Source organism: the organism of the source record quoted next, unplaced genomic scaffold (genome assembly GCF_019419815.1).
Source record: "Pyrus x bretschneideri cultivar Hongxiangsu unplaced genomic scaffold, Pyrus_bretschneideri_v1 Contig13, whole genome shotgun sequence".
Lineage (NCBI taxonomy): Eukaryota > Viridiplantae > Streptophyta > Magnoliopsida > Rosales > Rosaceae > Pyrus > Pyrus x bretschneideri.
The window spans coordinates 8,339,921-8,365,209 of NW_025999424.1; the positions used below are offsets into that span (position 1 = coordinate 8,339,921).

General features: G+C 36.3%; 3 protein-coding genes and 1 long non-coding RNA gene across 5 annotated transcripts; 3 read left to right on the top strand and 1 right to left on the bottom strand.

Annotated features, from left to right (window-relative positions):
• Positions 1-3,683: 3,683 nt before the first annotated feature.
• On the top strand, positions 3,684-5,123 carry LOC125474788. The gene has a single exon (XM_048578768.1). The coding sequence runs from the start codon at positions 4,157-4,159 to the stop codon at positions 5,084-5,086; it is 930 nt and encodes a 309-aa protein (XP_048434725.1). The 5' UTR covers positions 3,684-4,156; the 3' UTR covers positions 5,087-5,123.
• Positions 5,124-10,420: 5,297 nt separating this feature from the next.
• On the top strand, positions 10,421-12,431 carry LOC125474987. Of its 2 annotated transcripts, XR_007256339.1 has the most exons (5): positions 10,421-10,611; positions 10,697-10,796; positions 11,399-11,782; positions 11,870-11,978; positions 12,083-12,431. XR_007256339.1 is itself a non-coding variant. In XM_048579289.1 (4 exons), the coding sequence occupies exons 1-4, from the start codon at positions 10,454-10,456 to the stop codon at positions 12,209-12,211; spliced, it is 771 nt and encodes a 256-aa protein (XP_048435246.1). In that variant the 5' UTR covers positions 10,427-10,453; the 3' UTR covers positions 12,212-12,431. The 2 variants fall into 2 exon arrangements, 1 of the variants encoding a protein (XP_048435246.1); XM_048579289.1 differs by lacking the exon at positions 11,870-11,978 and having other exon boundaries at positions 10,427-10,611.
• Positions 12,432-12,613: 182 nt separating this feature from the next.
• Positions 12,614-14,577, bottom strand: LOC125474986 (ankyrin repeat-containing protein NPR4-like). Its single transcript, XM_048579288.1, has 2 exons — positions 13,966-14,577; positions 12,614-13,380 (listed from the first exon to the last, which is right to left on the bottom strand). Exons 1-2 carry the CDS (start codon positions 14,371-14,373, stop codon positions 12,778-12,780), a joined length of 1,011 nt encoding a protein of 336 aa, XP_048435245.1. The 5' UTR covers positions 14,374-14,577; the 3' UTR covers positions 12,614-12,777.
• Positions 14,578-23,651: 9,074 nt separating this feature from the next.
• On the top strand, positions 23,652-25,098 carry LOC125474737. Its single transcript, XR_007256158.1, has 2 exons — positions 23,652-24,379; positions 24,680-25,098. It is a non-coding gene; the product is annotated as an uncharacterized LOC125474737 (long non-coding RNA).
• The last annotated feature ends 191 nt before the right edge of the window (positions 25,099-25,289 follow it).

The following is a 25,289-nucleotide window of genomic DNA, read 5'->3' on the forward strand; positions in this document are numbered from 1 at the left end:
ACTCATCCGGCAGAGTAGCAATTAACAAACTTAGAAGAGCAAGATCCACAGACTCCCATTCCAAGAATGCATCAAAAACTGCATTAGTGACCCCTTGATCCACACTCACTACATACTTTGGTGGACATGGAATAGAACCATCAAAATGGCCAAACAGTTTACAACCTTTGAGAACAGAAGTAAATTGAAACACCCACTTCGCAAAATTTTTATCATTCAACTTGATTGTCAACATGCCTAAAAGGCTCTCTACTTTCACAGATGATGATGACATTATGTGTACACTTTGTAAAATACCAAAGATTCTTCACACAGAACTTCAATTCAATCAAGTAAACAAATACCCAATTCAATACCTTCAACCACAGTAAGAGATCAACCAAGAAAACATAATTACAAAACTGAATCAAGCTTAATCAAGAAACGGCTTCATGCCCACAACAAACTACAAGAATCAAGGAATGGCTTCGTGCCCTCAACAATCTACAGCGAAGTAATCAACGATGGCTTTATGCCCACTACAAATCAAAAATCAAGAAATGGCTTCGTGCCTCCAAACAGACATATTTTCTCACAACTTTCCAACAACTACCAGTAATCACAGAGATACCTAGAAATTAGGTCAAGAAAAATGAGAACAATTTCACCTGAATCTGCCACTGTCAGCCCCCAACACAAAGAAAATCGTCATTGATGGAGCAACAAGAAAAATATCAACAAATCCACCGAGACGTTGCAACCCTTAGTCCTCACAGCAGAATCATTGGCTCGATACCATCTTAACATTTATGAGTCTTTAGATGAATTTAGCAGAAGAAAGTCAGAAAATACAGAAAATCAGCGAAGAGAGAAATGAAGAGAGAAGTAAAGAGAGGAAGAAACTAAATAGTCTTTCTGAATTACATTAATCTAAAAGATTATTTTACACATGGATAGCTATATATATAGCTGCTCACAATTGATGACTCAACACTCTCTTTCTTAACTAACCAACTTGTAACTAACTGTAGCTGACATGGCATGAGGTGTATGCTAATCTATCATACATCCTCAGTTATTATAAAAATTATGCAATCGGAGATGCAAAGGACCTGTGATGTGTATTTAAACTAACCTAAATAATAGATTAATTTAAACTAAATTTAACTTGCAAGCGCATGAATCAATTGTAGCAATATATGCAAATACGAGGTCGATCATACAGAGATTGCTTTTAATACCAATTTAACCAGCTGATTACGCGAAACTTAACTTAATTAGGAAACAAATGATTGATTAATTGATTGCTAAAAATAATTAAAACTCCAACTTAATATCAAATGAGGAATATAATTAACAAAAACACACAACGAATGAAGGTTTAAACAAATTAATAAGATGAAAGCCTAAGGTCATGAATCCACCGATAACAATCCTATTCCCTTTTCTTCAAGCCGATTACTGTCCAATTACCCTGCCAATATTTAAGGTTGTTCATTCTAATATATGAATTAATCCGTGGTTAGGCATCAACTCATGTGTCTATTCGTGACAACTATTTGATTAGGCATACAATTAAACACATAAAAACCCATTAAGCATTGAAGAATCATGTCAACCAAGTAGGACTAGTTTGATATTGGTCATCCTCACTAGTTTATCTACTCTTCCTAATCTTAGTTCCAATAAGTTTAATTGATTGGTCATCCTCTTAGATTTATCTAATTATCTATTAGTCATCATCTTAGATTTATCTAATTATCTAGAACAAGTTCACAATGATGGCCAATCACAAGAACATTCGAAACTAGAATAAATTAAACACAAAGATTAAGAATTAAACATGGCATGTAATCGAGTAATCAACAAGATACTTCGGGAATAATCATGTCATGGTTTCATCATAAACCTTAGAAAAGTAGTTTAGTTACACAGAGTCATAATAAAAATCACAAAAGAAGTCATGGAAGAAGATAAAACCCGCAAAAGAATGGTAAATGCACGCTAAGCTTCCCTCCTTCACTTTGGACAAATTTTTGTGTACTAAGTTCACTTTTTGAGATAGCCTAGGGCACTATATTTATTCTAGTAAAACCTTAAAAAGTCTAGTAGAAACTATCCTAAAAGAAAACAAATTCCTAAATAATCAATGAGAGAAACTAGGAAAGAATCCTTCTTGGCTTGGAAAACACATCATCTGAATTGCACGCCAAGTTTGAGGTCGATTTCTCTTGTAGAAAATTCTGTAAAAATATGATAAACGTAGCTTTATCTGTTATCTTTCCAGGCATATACCGCACACCACTAGGAAGGAATGCCTTCAAATCATCTTTCTCCTACAACTGCGCATTTCTAACGGGTTTAACTGGAATGAATGGCTCAATGGAAAATTATTAAATTCGAACATAACGATCTTCAGCCTCTTAACTTCCTTCTCCAATTGGCTTTGCATCAAAACTCCTCTGGAAAGTCGAATTATCACCAAAAACATTCTAAGTGTGCAGATTGGCTGAAATTAAGGAAAAGAAAGTAATAAGGTTCTTTTAGGACCAATTCGTTAACAAAACATAAAGATAAATGATATGAAATAATAACAAATAATGCACTTATCAATTTGTTTACATCCTCAATTTTGCATTTTTTGCATTGGAGATGCCCGTATGATTGGAGATAAAATCTTCAGCTTCCCTCTATATTTTGGCTAGGGGGCACATTCAAGGAGTCCATTGGAGTTCGAGTCTTCCAATTCGTGTAATTGAGCCTCCACCTTTACCCAGACCTTCAACCCTTCTAACTGTTTCGACAACTAATCTTGTAATTCATCAATGAGAGAGTGGAGGGATGTACCTGCAAAAGACACATCCCTCCACTCTCACATTGATAGATTACAAGATTAGTGAGTGTCCAAGTGTCTTTTGCAGGTAAATCCCTCTACTCTCTCATTAACTGATGGTAGATTAGTTGTTGGTAGAGAATTGGAAGACTCGAATTTTTCTGCACCAACATTGACATTCTCTCCTTTTTAGATTATTTTCTTGGGTTGGACTCCAACTGAGTTTGGCCTATAACGAACAGAGTTATGATAAGTTTTTTTGCTGGTTCTCTATGATCAGATTGGAATAGATAAGCTTTCACATTCAAGTATATTAAAGGATAACAGATGAATGGTTTTTCATTTGGTGCGGATTAGTGGATTAATAGTTAGTTGTTAAGGGGAAGGAGAGTGCAAGTGGCCATTTACCACAGTAGTGGAAAGATGTTGAGCCCTTGCTTAACGATATGACTAATCTAATATCTAATTTAACAAAATCTATTATTTGACAAAAGAAAGGGAAGGACAATCGGAAGGATTGAACCCGCACCATATTACATAGACAATATTATTTTCTACCAATGCATTGCAGTTTAACGTTCAATTAAATTGTACCGATACCTTATTTAATTTTTACTAAGTACCATAGACGGATTTAATTTACTTTTCTTAGTTTCCTCCAAAGCTAAACCAAAAAACAGAAAGCAAATTGATAAGGAGGAAGCTGTAAATAGAAATAGTAAAAGATCTTGTTTTGTTAACTAACCCTTCTGTTTCGGCAACCTCTTAGATTATAGCCTTTAAAATGGAGAGTTTTTTCTCCCCAAAACAAACTGCCTCTTCCATTTCTCTCTCTCTCTCTTCACCAACCCCTCTCTCTCTCTCTTCTCTCTGACAAACCAGTTTCTCCTCAATCTCCATCCATGTCAATAGGCCATATCCAAGGGCACCAAGAATCCCAAAGATCCCAAGAGGTTAAGTTGTAAGTTCCAAATATCCAATCCCTTTTCATTCTCATTAGCATTAGATTTCAAGATCCACAATTGAAAAAGATAAAAAAAAAAATCAATGTGAAACTTTTACCTAACCTATTCAATGATTGCTAACCCAACAATTTTACATATTTGTTGGTGTAGCACATAAAAATGGAGGTGGCAATAAATATTTGATTATTAAATTGCTACCGATCAAACCTTAAACATTACACATCTCTTTCTCATCCTCAATCCGCATGCTTATTCAATCTGCGATATTATTATATTTTTTTCCGATCATCAACTCCTATCGGAAGTATACATCGGTTTTGGTGAACAAATTTCGCGACTCTAGCATTATTGTTTTGAGAAAGCATCTACATTTGCAAAGATGCAGTCTTTGAGTCGATCAATACGAGGTCAATCGTTACATGAGCCTCCACCATTTGCAGAGAAGATCACAGAAGACCCTGTGACAACGAAAACCGCACAAAGCACGGTGACTTGCGTCTACCTTGCAAATATTGCGACATTTTGGCGGAAGGTGACGATCATATGGTGTAAGAACCTCATGAACCATTCCCTCAGCATTCGGATTGATAGCTTAGACGGCGGTTTTCATTATACTTGCAAAATCGACCTAAAGCCATGGCATTTTTGGAGCAAAAAAGGGTATAAGTCATTCGAGGTCGAAGGGAATCAAGTGGAGGTTTATTGGGATCTTCGTTCTGCAAAATTTGGCGGCGGCCCAGAACCTTTTTCTGACTTTTATGTTGCTCTTGTTTGCGATGAGGAGATTGTGTTGTTATTGGGAGACATGAAGAAAAAGGCATACAAGAGAACAAAATCCAGACCAGCCCTTGTGGAGGCACTTTTATACTACAAAAAAGAAAACGTGTTTGCCAAGAAAAGTTTTGCCACAAGAGTGAAGTTTGATGAGAATAGAAAAGAGCATGACATTGTCGTGGAGAGCTCAACATCGGGCTCGAAAGACCCTGAAATATGGATCAGCATAGACGGGATTGTGTTGATTCATGTCAAGAATTTGGAGTGGAAATTCAGAGGGAATCAGACCGTGCAGGTGAACATGCAACCGGTGCAAGTTTTCTGGGACGTGCACGATTGGCTTTTCAGCAGCCCCGGGACTGGGCATGGGCTGTTTATTTTCAAGCCAGGGCCGCCGGAATCAGAGAGCGATCACGACAGAGATGGCAACGGCGGCATAGACAGTGATAATAGCAGTCCTTATTATTCAACTCAGACTAGTAACTCAACATCTTCCGACTTCTGCCTGTTTCTTCATGCATATAAGATTGAGTGAGGGAAACTAGCTTATGGAAACACAAAAAAAAAAAAAAAAAAAAAAAAAAAAAACAGAAAATGGTTGTAAAATTGTAAATTATGGTCGTAGCATTACTTCATATAAAAAGGTACTCTAATATTCATTTGATAATTTGTAAACTGAATTTTTTTAATTGTTGGTGTCACCCGTTTAGTGCTGTTATAGGATACTGGGCAGCCTTTGGTAGGGAAGGTATTTGGAGGATGATGAATGGTGGGAGGCATATATAATAATGTAAAATTGTATTCATATTATATATGCAGGAAGTTAAGAAAATTAAGGTCTAGAAGTGCTATTCCATGATCTCCTACTTATTCTTGCAATTTTTCAAGTAGATTGATTATTATATTCTTGCCATTTTTATCTTCTGTGTGTGGAAAATTGGATGGGTGTTGGCATAATGTGGATAAGGCTAGGGTTTAAGGACTGATATTGCTGTTAATTTTTCAGGATAAGAAAGTGAAAAGAAAAGAAAATGCCTCGAGTCAATATTCAAGTATCAAACGTTACGACATTGAATTGACATGTTTCAGAGTTTAATTGTAGCCCAAACCATGAAAAAGGGGTGGATGAATTGGTTCATTTTACACTTGTTTCGATAGATTAATCCAAGGCAAGTCATGCAAAATTACTTTTGATTTTCTTATTTACTGCTGTTAAATTGGTTGAAGTGGAAAAAGTTCAACAAGATCAATGGTCAAGAGAATATTCTAGCAAATTAGGGTTATATATGAAATTTTAGCGAAAAGTTCATCCAAATTTTGAAACCACCTGGGATTCAGACTAGCTAAGCTGCTTCCAATTTCAACAAAACCTCATCTGCCTTAACTTTTAAGAGATGTATGCCAAAACATCGGCCATTATATTAAATTTGAATATTTATTAATCTAACTTATTTTCATTTGGCTTTTTAGCCAAAATGATTTCTGAGATTTGCATAACACATAACCTTAGTCCTTAAGATTGAAAATCAATAGAAATAGTCTATGAGATTGCCCGTCATCCATTATTTTGGTTCTTCCGTTAAAAAACTCTGTTAAGCGGTCTTGGAGCTCACACCGGAAACTGAGATTTTGGCCAGAAGTTTGGGCAAAGCTTTGTAATTCAATCGTTTTTTAACCAAATTCGGCCCATAATATATCAAAATGAAGATAGGAAAGTGTAGAGCAAGATTATATCTATTTGGAAGCCCAATGGTTGCCGGAGATGGCTGGAAAATAGCCTGAAAGGTGACTGGTTTGAGGGAAAACTGGAAACTCGCCAGAAACTGGGTAAACTTTAAACGTTCACAACTTCTTCAATACTCAACGAAATCAAGTGATTCAAAAACGAAAATCATACCTCCCGACGAAACAAAGAAAATGGTACCTTATGTAACATCCCACATCGCCCAGGGGTGAGGATCCTATACGCCTTAGATGTATATTCTCATCTCTACCTAGCACGAGGCCCTTCAGGAGCTCACTAGCTTCGGGGTCCATCGGAACTCCGAAGTTAAGTGAGTTTGCGCGAGAGCAATCCCAAGATGGGTGACCCACTAGGAAGTTCTTATGTGAGTTCCCAGAAACAAAACCGTGAAGGCGTGGTCGGGGCCCAAAGTGAACAATATCGTGCTACGGTAGAGTCGAACCCGGGATGTGGTGGGGGCTCGGGCTGGGATGTGACAATTTGGTATCAGAGCCACTATGCCGTTCGGTGCGAGTGTGCCAATGAGGATGTCGGACCCCTAAGGGGAGTGGATTATAACATCCCACATCACCCAGGGTTGAGGATCCTATAATCCTTATATGTATATTCTCATCTCTACCTAGCACGATATCGTGCTATGGTGGAGTTGAGCCGAGGATGTGGTGGGGGCTTGAACCGGGATGTGACACCTTAGCCATCAAGAAATGTACCGTTCTCTTTGTCTCGTCAGGAAGTATGATTTTTGTTTTTGAATCACTTGATTTCGTTAAGTATTGAAGAAGTTATGAACGTTTAAAATTTACCTAGTTTTGGACGAGTTTTCCAGTTTTTCCGTGGACTAGTCACCTTTCAGACTATTTTCCAGCCATCTCCGACAATTATTGGGCTTCCAAATAGGTATAATCTTGTTCTACACTTTCCTATCTTCATTTATATATATAATATATATATATATAGGTTGAATTTGGTTAAGAAATGATTGAGTTACGAAGCTTTGAAAATTGCCTAAACTTCCGGCCAAAAATCTCAATTTTCGGTATGAGCTCCTGGACCACTTTACGGAGTGACCAAAATAATGGATGGTGGACAATCTCAAAAACCATTTCCTATTAATTTTTAATCTCAAGAACCAAAGTTATGTGTTATGCAAATCTAAGGGACTATTTTGGCTAAAAAGCCTTTTCATTTTATCAAAAAATAATGTGGTGTTTGTATGTTACATTGAAAAAGTGTATAGTACTTTCACTTTTTGGGAAAAAAAGGCATACTTTAACTACTCATTAAGATTGTATGAAAAAAATAAAAATACATATGTATGATCATAAAACGTGTATTGAATCGCACTGTACTTTCATATCTCATCACCGCACCACCGCGAAGTACTCTTTGTTGGCTCAGATGGACAGAGGAAGCTAGGTTGGCCGAAATATATTTATTAGTTCAAACGTGGTGTGCCATTAAATTTTTTAGAATAAGAAAAGATGGAGAAAATTTCTCAAGCCAATATTCAAGTATCAAGCACATATCATGTGGTGTGCCATTAATTCTACACTTGATTTGTTAGAGATATTGGTTTGTTCTACTCATTTGCCACCTAAAACAAGATTCAAATCGTACTGTACTTTCTAAAATTAAAAAGTCGTCACTTAACTCCTTAAAAGTTGAATTCTATCTCAATTGGTCTTCTTTTCGTCTACTCTATCTACTATCGAATTAAATTGGGTTATGTGACTTTCAAGAAGAGTCCTACTAGACCCATCTCAGTGTCTTATTTCCCCACCCACATTATAATCCCACCCACCACAAAAAGTTAAAAACTTGAAATGTTATCTTCCAACCAACTATTATTCCTAAAATAACGTTTTATGTTAAAATTCTTTTTATTTTTATTGAGTAAAAGAAAATCTACAAAAACACGATTCAATTGATCAAGATGCACAACGAGGATCGCATCTATACAATATATTTTACACAATTCTCGGCTTTTTCTCCATCCTCCAGCAAGCCACCTGCCGCGAGAACATTATGTTCCACTTCATCTGCGCCTCTCACAACAATCAGTATGTGGATTGTGGATTGTGGACAGACAAGTCTTTATCCTAGTTTTCAAGGTTGTTTGCTGGTACTGACAACAAAAACAAACAGATCAAATAAAAATGGCCAAAGGTACCGGGGACTTGATTTTTTGAAGATTTAGAGTGGTGTGTTGTTCTAGAAGACGGGGAAGAACGAACCTGCCAACCTAGAGAGCAGTGGTTTTTCTTTTCTTTGGTCTTAGATGTCATTTTACAAGAGAGTAAATTAGGTATTAAATTTTTTTATTAACAAGTGGGTGGGAAAATAAGACAGTGAGGTGGGTTTATCACCACTCTTCAAAAATTAAGTAACAAATTTTTAGTTTCAAATAGAAAACGAATAATCAAAGGCAAGTCATAATCCTTACCCTAGAAAGAAGAAAAAACAAATGCCATTGATTTTTTTAGGTAAGATTTTATTTAATCTCTATTTACTACCCTCATGTTTTGTGGTTTTCAACATTTAGTTAATTAAGTTTTTCGTCCTAGAGTCATACCTAAAGTGTTAATTTTGGAACAGTCTCATATATCCATTAGTCAAACTGTTAAGTCTACCGTTAACTGATGACGCAACGCCTATGTGAACAATGGATAGACGCCTATGTGAACAATGGATAGATGTCACGTGTCATTAAAAATATTAACATAAATAATTAAATAAAAGTATTTATTAAAAAAACAAAAAAAACCCTACCCCCGCACACTTTCTCCCTCTATTCTCCCTCTCTCTCTGCTCTCCTCTTTGCTCTTGCTTCACTGGGCTTGGATGAAAAACCCAAGATTTTGCTCTGGCTGAGATGAAGAAATCAGTGCAAAAGCTTGGATCTTCCACTGTGGTAAGACCTTACTGAAACCACATACACATTCAATCATCAAATCTTTCAAGAAATTAAGAGAGAGAGAGAGAGAGAGTCCTCCGACACCATCGACAATGTCAAGGACAAGATCCAAGCCAAGGAGGGCATCCCCTCGGACCAGCAGCGCCTCATCGTCGCCCGCAAGTAGCTCGAGGACGGCCGAACCCTCGCCGACGGAGATGGAGATGTAGGGAGAGAAATCGGGAATGAAGATGGTGGTGAAGTTGAATCGGCGCCGGGTTGCGGCGATGGAGTCGACGAGGGTTCTGGCGGAGAGGAAGAAGAGACGACGATGGTGAATTGGACTAGGAGGAAAACGATAAGCAGAGGCGAAAGGAGTTCGATGAACCTCGACATTGCTGAAGGAGAAGGAGGCAGCGTCGACTCGAGGTGTTTGTTTCCTGAGAAAATGTGGATCTGATGGGAAAGTGAGAAGAGAGGAAGTTGAGATTTTGGGAAGCAGTTTTGAAATGGAGTGGAGGAGATCTAAATTTGAAAGGAGGAGACCCCGGGAGAAGGGAAAAAGGGGACGACCGAGATTGAAGGGGACGGCCGTGATTCAAATAAACCTAGTCGCTCTGGCGCTCCTCCAGCTGCTCCGCCGTTGCCTCCTATACCCGGACCAACGGCTCGCACAGCATCATGCGTCAGAGGGAGACGAGGGTTGGTGGTGGTTTGAGTTCAACATCGTCTTTCAATTTGAATTTTACTGAAGCTTTGAAAGTAATTGAATTGGGGTTTTCCTTTTGATCTGAAAGAACTGAACTTTAGGGTTTGAGAGTGGGGGATTGAATTGAAAGATTGGGTTTGGGGATGATTTGATCAGAATATTTTATTGTTTTGATTTGCAAAGGGTTTTGGGTTTTTTCCTTCTTGTCGTTGTTTTTTATTTTTAATAAATGCTTTTATTTAATCAATTATTTTAATAATTTTAATAACATATATGGCGCTCAGTTATTGTTTACATAGGTATTATATCATGAGTTAACGGCAGACTTAACATTTTGACTAACAGATGTATGAAAGTGTTCCAAAATTAACACTTTAATATAACTTTGAAACGAAAACAAACTTAATGTATTAAATGTTGAAAAATTAATGTATTAAATGTTGAAATCTACAAAATAGTAAAAAAAAAAAAAAAAAAAAAATACAAAATAACAAAACAAAACAAAGAAACAAACCAAAAATGAGAAAAATGAAAAAAAAGCGGCACTCGATCTCCTATGTATTGCAAGTGCGCGCACCTCCGGGCATTGGTTAAAAGAAACAGCAGAAAGAAAATGAAGGTTGGTCCGAAGGTAGTGTTTCTGCTGAGAGATTCAGAGGGCTTCGGCGAAGCCATCTCAGCTGCTTTCCGCCCAAATCCAAGCAATTCTACTGTGTAAGATCTCTTCCTATCAACCCTTTTAAGTTTGAGATCAAGTTCATATTATATCGATTAATTTCGGTGCGCCAATTTGTCGCAGAGAAGAAAGTTTTGAGCTTTCATTGGAGCGCTATGGAATCCAAAATTGCAAAGCTTCTGGAATCCTTTGCCACTTCCTCGATCCCCAGGGCCAATATGAGGTTCCCCTTCTCTCTCTCTCTCTCACGGAATTGTTTAGGACCCAGAAACGGGTTTGTATTCGTATAGATTCTGCCTCGTATAGATTAGATTCTATGTGGGATTTGGGTGTTGAGAAATGGGTCGTGTATTCTCTAATGGAATGTGTTCTGGTTTTTATGGTGAAAGTGAAATTTGTGACAATTTGGGGTATATATCTAAAGTGACTTGATTGCAGGCGTTTTTCAAAGAATGCTTGTAGATTTGGTTTCTATGCCCATAGTGGTAGAGACCCATTAAATTACTTTGTAAAAGTTTTGTTCCTTTGTGTTTCAGAACTCATGCTGTGATGATAACAGTGGAAGGTTCCACATTATTTTTTTATGCAGTTTTCTGTTTTTCATAAAGTTTATCGATCTACCACTGCTCTGAAATGCTTTAGTTGTTAGGGTGTGCGCCAACAGCTTTGATATTGTGTTTAAGTTTGTCGGTTTATTACTATTTCCAACGGCTTGAGTTACTAGGACAGAGTGAATAACTATTGTATTTATCTTCTAACATATCTTGAAGATAACAGATTAGGGGAACTTTATAAAAAATTTCTCTTCAATTTTGTATTTTTCAGGTGTCTGTGTTGCTTATGGAATGCTATGAACCGCCAATACTAGCCTGTGCTATTAATGAAGTTCTAGCACAATTAGCAGGGCAGAATTCATCCTCAGTTCCTACAGTCATTGCCCCGTTTTTCCTAGAGTCATCCAAGCTAAAGGGGGAAAGTAAATCTGCAACAAAATTTGAAAACAAATGCTCACTTTATGGTATAGAGATTGGTTCAGAAACAGCCATAAGCAAGGCTATGGCAACCAAAACCCAGAAGCCATCGCCATCCTTGCAGATTAATCATGAACCTTTGGCTTGCTTTCTTCAGTTGGTCCGTGTTTTGAAGTTGCCAACATATGTTCTTATCGGGCAAACAGCTCAACGCATTTCTGGTAAAGAAGAGTTTCAGGTATACAGTCTTTTTTATTACTTTATCTAATGCAACGGTCAACATTCAGTTTACCTAGAATTGTTGTGACATATGATTGAATTCAAGTTGGGTTTGGAGGCCATGATAGGATAGTAATTTGTATTTCTACGATTTGCTTGAGAGATGAATGGGAAAATTAGTGTATGCTCAGTTTCTCCATGTTCCACTGCTGAAAGTAAGTCAGTTAGCCTTGTTTCTTTCTCTTCCTTTTAGTTCTCTATGAATCTGTCTGTTTCCCGAGTGTGTATATTGTCTAACTCTAGATGGTTTCTTTTTCAGATCCTTTATGAGATTGGAGAAGTTTTAGCAAGCACTTTGAACCTTTCCTTTTCAAGAGACAAGATCACATGGAATCCAACAAGAAAATCAAAAGACGATGGGGAGCCATGGCGTGCATTATATGGTTAAACCTCTACTGTCTCTGACATCAGAGGTTGAGACAAGATCCATCGTCGGGTGCATCAGGTTGAAAAAACTTTCAGTTCTTACTGTGATTGATAGATCTATGTTCAACATCATAGTGCTTAGACGTAAAACTACTTCATCTGGATCCCAGTTTGTGAACTGGCCATGAAGATAGTGAAATGGCTTTTGCTACAATTTAAATTTACTTATGGCTTTTCGTTTCCTTTCTTTGTTGGTTTCATTAGTGAGCTGGTCTATTGTCTTAAATATGATGGGATAGTCCGAATGATTACTTCATGTGCTCATCCTGTTAGGTGCCTTGTGTGGTTCTTATTCGAACCTGTAATGTACGTAGTAACTACAATCAAATCATTCATCATACAATAAAAACGAATCATTCAATACACAAAAACAAGACGTCATTTAGTAATACGGTCTAGTGATATTTCTTTTCACGTGTAAGTGAGAGGTCTTAATATGTAATTCATCGAATCAATTACACCTCAAATTTTTGGATCCCACATAAACAGATACAATAAGAAATATAAAATAATGAAATACCTTTATAACTAACGTTTCACATTCCTATTAAATATTCCTTTTCCGTAAGAAGAAACAGTAATTTTAACTAGGAGGGGGAATTGCGTCCAAGCAAATAAAGTGACTGGAACACTTGAAAGAAGTATGGTTGGAATCACAATCCAGGACTGTCCACGAACTATAATTAGAAGGGCAGTAGAAAACGCAATCATCATGGTTGCAATAGCCAAGAAAAGAGTGGCAAGACCAATTACCATCTTTGTGGGTAAGGACTTCAGGAAATCGTCTTCTGCAAAACGCGACGTGAGAATTCCGAGAAACGTTAATGTTGCAGTCGTGGAAGAAAATAGTGATATAGCATCTGAAACTATAAACAACATAAACAATTTTTCACTGATGAATATGGGAAAGCCGGTATCTCCACTTCCTCCCGGAATTGTGATTATTGCCGCAAACATGATGGTAATAATAAGAGCACCTACAACAGTGTAAGAAGTTGCTGCCTCTTTCATCCATTTTTCTCCCTCCCTTAGTAATGCGCTGTGATTCTTTGTAAATAGTTCCCTTGGTGTCAAACGTTCATCTCTGTTCCTATACTCAAGAAACTTAGGAGGTACAATAGTCTCTACTTCCTGCATTGCATTGAACAACGGGTACTGACATATGAGAGCATAAAATACAATTTTCTATTATCTTTATTATATTAGGATTAACTACCTACATTTTACATTCCAAGATTTGTAACTTGTGTTAGGTTGTGTTAACTTTAACATTTGTACTGACATATGAGAGCATCTACAATTGGTCACGATGTTCAATTTTAACATTTTACGCATTAAGGTTTAAAGATTGTGTTAATTTTACAACTTGTGTTATGTTTAACATCTGCTCACAATAAATCAAAAAAGGAAATAACTAACTCTTTCAAAATGCAGATCCTTTAATGCAAGAAACTTTTTAGGAAAACAAACTAAGATTGACACCTAGTAAGTGGATAAGGGGACTTGTAAATCAGTTGGTTAAGAGCATTTTCCCGAAGTATCCAATCCAATTCTTCCCTCCCTACCCCAGCACCTAATAGTTGATGCTGGATTTGGATGATTATTACAAAAAGGGAAAGCAAATCCAGAACCTCCCGAACACTTATTTTGATTCTTTCAGTTTATATGGCATATAGGCAAAGTAATCAAGAATTATGTCGAGTGAGAAATCCTCACCTTGTACCATTGTAGTTCACGCTGCATCTGCAATGCTGCACCTGGAATACGATTAAGTTGTGCACGTGGGGACAACAACCCAGCCATATGTAGCTTGTTATTATCACTGTGATCGACAAGATTTGAGATCCAGTCTTTCGCAGAGATCCCATATAAAAGGTTATAAATCTTTTCTTGACGACATTCGATGGCAAAGTCAAATATGCCCCTTGACATGTGATTTGCTGACCACACAAGTTCAGGATTTGCTTTACATATACGAGTAATAAACTCCACATTTCCCTCACTAACAGCACTGAAGATTGATGGACGCACAGGGGAAGAATTCATTTGTTGCATGTCGAAGTCTTTTATCTCTTCGCACATGAGCTTTAAAAATGCAAGTGAGCGGACATGGACAATCTTCATTTCATATATGCGTTTGATTCCTGAGTTGACATTTAAAACCCAAATGTTTAGAACATAAACTGCATGCTTTGGAATGATTGATTTGAATTCAAATTTAAATTTACAACAAAAGAAATTGCGACAAGCATACCAAGTATCTCAACGATTTTCAATACAAGCCCTTCCTTTTGTTGTTTTGATTGAGAAACAAGCCCTTCCACTAAACCTTCGACTGCAATGGAAAAAAATGTTGGTGAAACTTATGAGCATGTTGTCATATGTACGACCAACCTAATGGAACTTGCATAATGGAAATCCAATGTGTGTAGACCAAGAAGGGTTTCAGAGGAGCCACTTTGACTAACAGTTAACTTTTCAACCAACTAAATATAGTAGTCGTTGGACTTGCAAATCGTGGGAGAGGAAGGGGATAACAAACCTGAGCGAATTAAACTCCTTCCGTTATTAGCATGGGAATTTTCTTCATTTTGAACAGTTACAGAAATGTGATCGACGCGAGGAGGAGGTTGTATGACTATGCCTATCAAGACAAGCAAATATGTCATATAAAAGTGAAGGCAAATAATTAATAGAACGAGAAGGGAGTATGTGGTACACTAACGGTCATAAACCCATTGCTGCCAGAAATTGAGCTCCGCTCCGCTCGGGAATGAAGAAGCCTGACTAGCCAAAGCTCCTAAAGGGGTCAAATTTCTCTTGCCAAAAGTAATGGTCAATTTTGGGCAAATTTTCGAAAAATAATTAGTTTGCTAGAGTAAATTGTAGTTATGGAAAAAAGGAGTCAGCGATAGTCAGAGTAAACTATTTATCTTTTAGGTCACGAATTGATAATTATTTCATTTTCAGTTTTTGTAATCACATTTTTAATTTGAAAACCAAAAACCTGTTTGATAAATACTTTTAATTTTCAGTTTCAAAAAAAAAAAAAAAAAAAAAAACGGAAAGCTACTTTTTTTGTTTTTTAGTTTTCAAACATTGAAATTCATCAGTCTTTTTTTTTTTTTTAATTTTTTTTTTTTTAATTTAAAGAAATTTGAAAGTGGTATACCAAACAACTGAAATGATTATCAAACCAACCCTTAATTTCATTTTTGTAGTCCTCAACAGCGAGTCATTACTCATATTTTAAATTCTTACCAAGTTCTTTGGATGAAAAGCTGTGGGAGATTATTGTAGCGCCATGAGGTCCTTTGTCTGGCATTAAATCTTCAACTGGAGTGACGGAGTAGAGATATCGAGCCATATGCCAATGATTATAAATATAAGCGTTCACAACTGGAAGCACGTTGAAAGCATCAGGAATGCTGAGTAATTTTTTGTTCTTTGTTACCATGCATTCAGCCATTTCGGTAATCCCTTTGATTGCAGCAATAGCAAGAGCTGTCCAATCACCGATTGTTGAATTTATTTCCAGGTCTTCCACTTCCATCAACGACACCAATTCTTTCACAATATCCACATGCCCAGCATCAACTGCAATGTGAAGAGCTGTCTTACCAGAAAATGGAATCCTTGCTCTTACTGCCTCGGGATGTTGGATGTGAAACTCCTTTGCAGTTTCCCAATCACCAGCTCGCACAGCCTCAAAGAAACGTTTATACTGACTGTATTCAAATCCTGTCAAATTTGTCTTGTTTTGTTATTGTTAATTTCCCCTTATTTCTTTAGTTTTATGCATGAAATAGTTAAACTTCAGTCTTAGAAACGATGGAAGATAATGTTATGGGTTCCTTGTTATTTTAACTTTTTAATGAAGTTATATGAAATTATATGATAAATAAAAAATTATATGGGATCATTGTAATTAACACTCCAAAGTGTTGGGAAAATAGAGCACTGCTGTATTTAATCACAAAGAAAACAATGGTTGATGCACATGAATATGAATATGGTTACAAATATATGAAATTTACGGTAAAATTAGACATTATATGTCCTTGAGATAATTTGCATATTACTACAATGCTCATGAATTGACGTATGTGTGATTGTGCGAGGGAAAAACGATCCCGATACGAATGGAGGAGGCTCATTTACAGTAAAATCTCTATATAGTAAGAATGTTATGACCAAACCAATTTTATAAGTATAGGAAGGTTATTACTTAATAAAGGTGTATTAAAACAATTACTTCTTATTCTTAATGAAAGTTATGTGGATAGTACAAAAAATCACATTAGTAGTGGAGCATACCAATTTTGAAGATGTAACATTAGAAAAAGAGTGACCTAATCTCTAAAAGCTGGTACATATATGTAACAATAAATTATTAGGTTACTAATTGATTTGCCTCCTAAAACTGTTATTTAGTCTTACTTTACCCCATGATATTGTCATTGAGAGACGAGCAATATCTTTAATGGGCTTAGAGCTAACGGAGTCGTGCCAGACTACTCTGGCCTGTGATAATCCGATTTGGAATACCCATGTAACTCCGATCTCATTCTGAGGACTTTCTGGCCATTCCAACCACCTTGAGTGCCGTATGTTGTGGGCCCAAAAATTTATGGTCTCATACACCCTAAATTAGAGCTTTCTATTAGGGATGGACTTTTTTGCCAAATTGTTGTGCCAACCGTAAAATACTGATTTTGTGCCAAATTTGTGTGAATCGGTAATGACACGGTATTGTGCCGAACCAAAATGTTTTGGTAATATTATTCTAACCAAACTATTCGGCAATACCGAACTTCAGTATATCGAAAGTTGGTACGCTAATGTTAATAGACAATATTCTAAAAATTGGCCTAGGCAAGGCCTAAGTGCTAGGCAATGAAGTGCCAAAGCTATTTGGACCAAATAGGGTAGGAGTTAGGCGCCCACCTAGACATTCTCTAGGTGGTCTAGGTAGCCTAGATGGTAAGCAAGGCGGTAGTTTTTTTATTTTCAAGCATACTGACTCTATGTTATATAATATTTTAATGAACATGTTATAATGTTATATAGTATCTAATTATTAATTTTTTGTTAATACATGTATTGTGGTTTGATATTATATTTTTTAGAGTATCATTTTAAAATTTTCTAGTTTGACTACAAGAATGTCATTGCGAACTAAAGATACTAATGGCATAATGATTAAGAGCACGTTTACATAAGGGTAACGAGAATAAAAAAACGGAATTGAATTCCGATTACAGATTACTTCGGTGTTTATTAAATATTGGAAAATCAATTGTGTGGTGGACCCCACCTGAAACAATGAATGCAATTCATGAAATTGGAGGAGTGGGATTCTCTGGATAGATGAGGTATTTGAATTCTAGGAGGGTGAGGGAATCAGGAATGCATTTTTTCTTCCTATTATGCCCTCATTCACATTATGCACAACTCCATGCATATGCCGAAGAGAAGGAACTGCAATTTGAACGAGAAAATTTAAATATTAAAGTAAATACTTAAATTTATAAAAAAATAAATAAATAAACAAAAGCATTTTTGTGTGTTTATGAAATAAAATAGCAATTTTTTTCCTTACTATTATATATTGTATCAAATTTTATTAAAAAAAGTATATAAAATATTTGATTTGGGACAAGGGCATTTTAGTAATCATACTGGTTTATATTCCGATTTTGCTAAATTAGTAAACATCTTTATGGAATTAGTGTCATTTCTATTCTGATTCCAGAACATTTAAGGGTTGGTTTGGTATTGTTGTGCTTTGAAAAAAAAAAAACTACTTCTGTTGTGCTGTGAGAATAAGCAGCTGTGAAATAAAGCAGCAGAGTGTTAAGTAAACTTTTTTTTGTAACATCCACATCGCTCAGGGGAGTGAATCCTGTAAGCCTTATATGTATATTCTCATCTCTACCTAGCACAAGGTCTTTTGGGAACTCAATCGCTTCGGGTTCCGTAGGAACTTCGAAGTTAAGCAAGTTCGCGCGAGAGCAATCCCAGGATGGGTGACCCACTGGGAAGTTCTCATGTGAGTTCCCAGAAACAAAACTGTGAGGGCGTGGTCAGGGCCCAAAGCGGACAATATCGTGCTACGGTGGAGTCGAGCCAGGGATGTGGTGAGGGCCAGGGCTGGGATGTGACATTTTTGTAAAAGTGCTTTTGAAAGAAAAAAAAAAGCAGTATTATAGTGTTTGATAAACTTTTATGTAAAACAGATATGAAAAAAAGCTGGTTTTTCAAAGCTGGGTTTTGCAGCTTTGTGTCTTTGGCTTTTTTTTTTTTCACCAAAAAACTGAAGCTAAATGTTTACTAAACATAAAAAAGTTCCCAGCTTTTTTTGATAGCCACTTTTTTCAGAATCACCTCAGTACCAAACTAGGACTAAGTATACAGCTTTAACAGGAATTCGATTCTGACTTCTCCTCATTCCAACTCCTCCTCAATTCAATCCTCCTATTTTTATTACGGTTACGTAAACATACCATAAGTCTATTGGCTAAAAACCCCAATATTTTATTTCAGAAGCTCACTCTGGAACGTTGTATTCCTCAAAACATCCAACTGAGCTGTACTCAGTACCACTATATTCTTCATACCCATTAATGTCAACTCTACTATGAAAGCCACAGTGTCCCTGAGTATCGATATATCTATCGATATTTTTATAAATTTGTATATCGATATTTCATCGATATCAATATTTCAAATACAGTAGATGATACACAAACGTGGTCTAAAAATGTAGCAGAGTACATCTACGAAGATCAAATTTGCAAACCAAATGAGTAGATATTGATGATTGCATTATTATTTAAGTATTGATTAACATACTTATTTCCTATTAATGACATATCATTTAATTTGTAAATTTAGTTAAAAAAATTAATTTCCCTATCATTATCCAATATAGTATTATAGCATTTTCTTAAGAAAAAAGTACAGACGATTATTTAATTAGATAATGAAATAGGAAATTATTATTTGTTTTTTCCTGTTCTTTTGGCAAGGAGAGACACACCTTGTGGCCCTGTGCTTGTGTTGGGCACTGATGGGTGTAATGATGGCTCCCAAACACCTTGAGGCCCTGTGCTTGTATTGGGCACTGATGGGTGTAAAGATGGCTCCCAAACACCTTGTGGCCCTGTGCTTGTATTGGGCACTGATGGGTGTAACCATGGCTCCAAAACACCTTGTGGCCCTGTGCTTGTATTGGGCACTGATGGATGTAACGATGGCTCCCAAACACCTTGTGGCCCTGTGCTTGTATTGGGCACTGCTGATGGATGTAACCATGGCTCCCAAACACCTTGTGGCCTTGTGCTTGTATTGGGCACTGATGGATGTAACCATGGCTCCCAAACACCTTGTGGCATGTTCTCCCAAACACCTTGTGCCATGTTCAACCTGTGATTCAGTGGAGCATATCATATCATATATCAGATTCATATATATTATCTAAACAAACAAAAACTTAGCAATGAAATTAAAGTCGTTAAATTACTACTTACGGATTGAAAGGAATGGGAGCCAACAAGCGGCAGCTAGTTAGTTATTAAACTCTAGTAAGTATGCAAATAAGCAATGAAACTAATAAGAAGAAAATTGGAGGAGAGTGGGAAGCTACTTAAAAATGAAGAGGTGGGCTGCTTTTCCTGGAATATTAAGGATTAACTGGACACGCAACCTCTGCTTAATATTGGTGTCATATTCCTACGTACATGCAAAGTTGGGCAAAACCTTGTTATTTACTGAAGAGGATTTAATAAGCAAACGCACCTAAAGGTCGGAGGAGTAATCATATGTAACCAATACAAAAGAATAAAAAAAGGGGGCAATAGCACGCTTTACAAAGTCAGGAAAGAAAGAACAAGGAGGTGACTTCAGCCCAGAGACCTCACGATTATCCTTTAGTAATTTTGGGGTTACTGGCAATCTATTTGTCTGTTTGTTTAAAATATTATTTCAGTAACTAGTGATCAAGGAACACATGGTTATTTATTTTTGTATCACATACGGAAGTGACCAAGAGATTAAGACTTTAGTATTTTTTACTTATGTCATATATTCTTAGTTGAAAGTTGACCCATAGAGTTAATTAGTCTTATTTTTATGTAACAATGACTTATTTAAACTAAGATTAGTAAATGATTTAGTACTGAATTTGTCATCCACAAGAGTCAAGTAAAAACGAATACCACTAAATTGTGTCTCCAATCTAAGATTTAATGGTTAAAAGTTATGAAGTCATATTTGACTCTAAATGTGGTGGTGCAAGTTATTTTATAGACAGTGCATATGAAGTCAAATTTGACTTTTAACTTTTAATTCTTGTAAATTGGAAGGAGTCTAGTCAAATTTAGAGACAAAATATAATTTTTGTATCTTATGTGCTGAGGATCCCACATTTAGAGCTATATCAAATGTTAAATATTACTTTGCACTTGAATCATGTATGAATATAACTCTTCCAGTACATTGGAGATATCTTATAGTTTTATTAATATATGTAGTAATATATATTCTCCACACCTGAAATGGCCTTGATTCACATTTTACGAATGGTGTAAATATGCTCATAGTCCAAGGTTTAATTTACACCTCTGATTTGGGGCATTTCGGCCATGATCTTGAGCTTTTCGCTCATACTCCCCCACAACTTTGAATCAATCCCCCAACCTTGCACGCCTATCACCGCATTTCCCCCTAGATTTGATGGATCTCATCTCAACACTGATTTGCTGCATTACGCGATCTTCTCTCTGATTGAAGACTATTAGTCATACATTATCAGGTGTCATTTCAACATGTGTTTAATTAGTGAACGAGTGATTACCTTAAGAGTTAATGTTGTTGTACAAGGTATTAAGTTGAAAACAAATCGGTTACTAAGAAATACAAGCAATTTATTCTTCTCTAAGTTTTCATTTCTTTCTTCTTCTTTTGTGATTCTTCTTCTTCTCTGTTACTGTTATGATGGTATTAACAAGCCAATCTGCACTCCAAGTAAAACGTGAGATAAAAGCTAATCTTCATCCCAAGAAATCATGTTCTTCAAGCTCCCAAACCTACTGTCAAACACGTTAATGATAAAAACTAGTTTTTTTTTTTTTTTTTCATGAATTGAACATGAAATTGAAGTTTGGAGGCACCACATGAGGAATGGCATATTAAATAACTAGTAAACCATAAGACAATTTTCAGGAGGTTTTGATTTATTTAAAGAAATATATTTAAAGTTTGATCTAAACCTAACATTGTATTGACTCAAGCATACGTGTCAAACGGATCGTCCGACCAAAATAAAACCCGGCCCAGCCTGTAGGTTTGGGTTGGCTAGGCCGAAAATTTTCAGCCCAACAACCTTTAATGTGGTGGACATCAAATGTTGCTTAAATATCTGGTGTATGATGCATGGAGCCCTAGTAGTACAAATTATCCTCACCCTATATTGTTAATGTAAATTTTTTTTTCTTCACATTTCTTGGTTACAGACTTACAGTAATGGGGTGGTCGATCGTGGACTCACATTTCTTGGTTGAGCTACAGTCGTTTGATTTGGCACGGGATTTGGTTGACCTGGCCTTTGTCCTTATTTCTCTGGAAGGATATACATTATTTGACTGTTTTCTGTTGAAATTCAGATTACATAAATAAATCGTTTGCAGAAAATAACAAAACGATGCACAGGGAATGTCGAATAAAATTTTATAATCTATCATATTATATTTTGCTGGAGGCTGTTTAGTTTGTGCGTTTGGAAGGAGGCAAATCCATTTTTTTAATTTTGAACTTCTGAAGCTCTGAGGGCATTTCCAGTAAAGTCTTTAAACAGGGACAAGCACTGATCAAATAAGTATAAAATAAATATAGAGATAAAATAAATTTTCAATAGATCGAAAAAGAAGTTCCTAAAATTCAGGAACTCACTAAATACTTGATGTATATATCTATATAAGAACTGAAATGGCGGATGGAAAAGTTGGCAATGCAAGAATATCTACGTTTAGATGTCGGTAAAATGGCTGGGAAGTAAATATATCCACTGCAAACTGCGAAGCAACAACTTGCACTTTGTAAAACAATATTTATATGTTACCCATGTCTATACGAATTGTGGGTGTCAGAACAATTTGGAATTTAGCCAATGGTAGTTTGTCATTTTCCCCCAACTTGTCAATCCCAGGTCACTCCTGTGATTGGAGAGATTTTTCAATATGATCAGCATACGAGATGGTATATTAAGTGTTATTATACAAATTGTGAGATATGTATGTTAAAATGTTAATACCTTAAAAAAATAAAAAATTCTATCACTTACGTAAAAACACATAATGTATAGATTCCATCACAATATATATTTTTTTTTCTGCCATCGAATAGATCCGCCCCTTTTCCCCACTCATTGGTTTGTTGATAGAATATTCTCTCCATATTTTTTTTCTTTTCCTTTGTTATGTATATGCCAAAATGGATTTTTGTAAACAAATAGTAATAAAAATTTCTCTCACTATCAGCGCTGGAAACGAAGTGATATACACAAAGAAAGTAAGATATGGGAAGAAGGTGAGGTTAAGAGAGTAAAATACCTAACATTTGGCCTTGATGTAGATCCGGCATGCCGGTTGAGGGAGGGGAAGTGAGGGAGGGAAGTGGATCTGATATCCAATTTTAGATCAGAAATTGAGCATATGGTAGGATGGAGATAAAGTATCACAGCCGAGGAGGGAGTGAGGGAAATTAAAAGTCAGTAAAAACAGGCGAAAAACGCCGAATAAAAGGCATGAAGCCTAAGATAGTTGAGACTCGGCTGAAGGAAAACTGATATTAATCTCAAGAAAGAGTGAGATTATCTTAATTTGACCCTTTGGATGGCGGCAACAGAGATAATGAGACTGATTTGTACCAGATAATCAATTAATTGAACTACGAAAGATAATGGAAGCACTGACAACACATTTGTAATTTTTTAAGGATGAAGTTAAGTTGAGAATTGAATGGAGTGAGTTTTAACGAAAAGTTTGCAGTCCTATTTATTTTAACGAAAAATCATATTTTTACATTAAAAAGTTAAATTTGGTACTATTTATTTTACCCTTTATTTTGTCCTTATCGTTAAAACTCAAAATTTTCAAATTTTTTTCATTAGTTTTCTCCAAATGGAAGGTGGCGGCATCCCATGTCGACTAAATTGTGTAAAATGGGTTGACTCATTGAATGATATATCAATTTGGGTTCGGCCGGCTTGCAATACCGCAACCCGTGTAATATTAGCCCTGACAACGGGTTTGTAATATTGCAACCCGGGAATTATTTTTTTGGGCCCAACCCAATTCAAAGCTTCTGGAATCCTTCGCCGATTCGTCGATCCCCTGGGCCAATACGAGGTTCCCCTTCTGCCTTCCTCTCTCTCTCTCTTATGGAATTGCTTAGGACCCAGAAACGGGTTTGTAGTCGTATAGATTATGTCTCGTATAGATTAGATTCTATGTGGGATCTGGGTGTGAGAAATGGGTCGTGTATTTTCTAATGGAATGTGTTCTAGTTTTTATGGTGAAAGTGAAATTTGTGACAATTTGGGGTTTAGATTGTGTGTGATTGGAATCCACTCAGTGTTTTGTAAAGTGTGAGTAAATAACTATTGTATTTATCTTCTAACATATCTTGAAGATAACAGATTAGGGGAACGTTATAAAAAATTTCTCTTCAATTTTGTATTTTTCAGGTGTCTTTGCTGCTTATGGAATACTATGAACCGCCAATACTAGCCTGCGCTATTAATGAAGTTCTAGCACAATTAGCAGGGCGGAATTAATCCTCAGTTCCTACAGTCGTTGCCCCGTTTTTCCTAGAGTCATCCAAGCTAAAGGGGGAAAGTAAATCTGCAACAAAATTTGAAAGCAAATGTTCACTTTATGGTATAGAGATTGGTTCAGAAACAGCCATAAGCAAGGCTATGGCAACCAAAACCCAGAAGCCACCGCCATCCTTGCAGATTCATCATGAACCTTTGGCTTGCTTTCTTCAGTTGGTCCGTATTTTGAAGTTGCCAACATATGTTCTTATAGGGCAAAGAGGTCAATGCATTTCTGCTAAAGAAGAGTTTCAGGTATACAGCTTTTTTATTACTTTATCTAATGCAACGGTCAACATTCAGTTTGCCTAGAATTGCTGTGACATATGATTGAATTCAAGTTGGGTTTGGAGGCATGATAGGATAGTAATTTGTATTTCTACGATTTACTTGAGAGATGAATGGGAAAAATAGTTTATGCTCAGTTTCTCCATGTTCCACTGCTGAAAGTCAGTCGTTTGGCCTTGTTTCTTTCTCTTCCTTTTAGTTCTCTATGAATCTGTCTGTTTCCCAAGTGTACGTATATTGTCTAACTCTAGATGGTTTCTTTTTCAGATACTTCATGAGATTGGAGAACTTTTAGCAAGCACTTTGAACCTTTCCTTTTCAAGAGACAAGATCACATGGAATCCAACAAGAAAATCAAAAGACGATCGGGAGCCATGGCGTGCATTATGTTGTTAAACCTCTACTGTCTCTGACATTAGAGGTTGGGACAAGATCTATCGTCGGATGCATCAGGATGAAAAAACTTCAGTTCTTACTGTGATTGGTATATCTATGTTCAACATCATAGTGCTTGGACGTAAAACTACATCTGGATTCACAGTTTGTGAACTGGCCATGAAGATAATGAAATAGCCTTTGCTACAATTTAAATTTACTTATGGCTTTCGTTTCCTTTCTTTATTGGTTTCATTAGTGCACTGGTCTATTGTCTTAAAGATGATGGGATAATCTGAATGATTAGTTCATGTGCTCATCCTGTTGGGTGTCTTGTGTGGTTCTTATTCGAACCTGTAATGTAGTAACTACAATCAAATCATTCATCAAACAATAAAAACGAATCAGTCAATGCACAAAAACAAGATGTCATTTAGTAATACAATCTAGTGGTGTTCCTTTTTCTTTGTAAGTGAGAGGTCTCACATAAACCACCAATTTA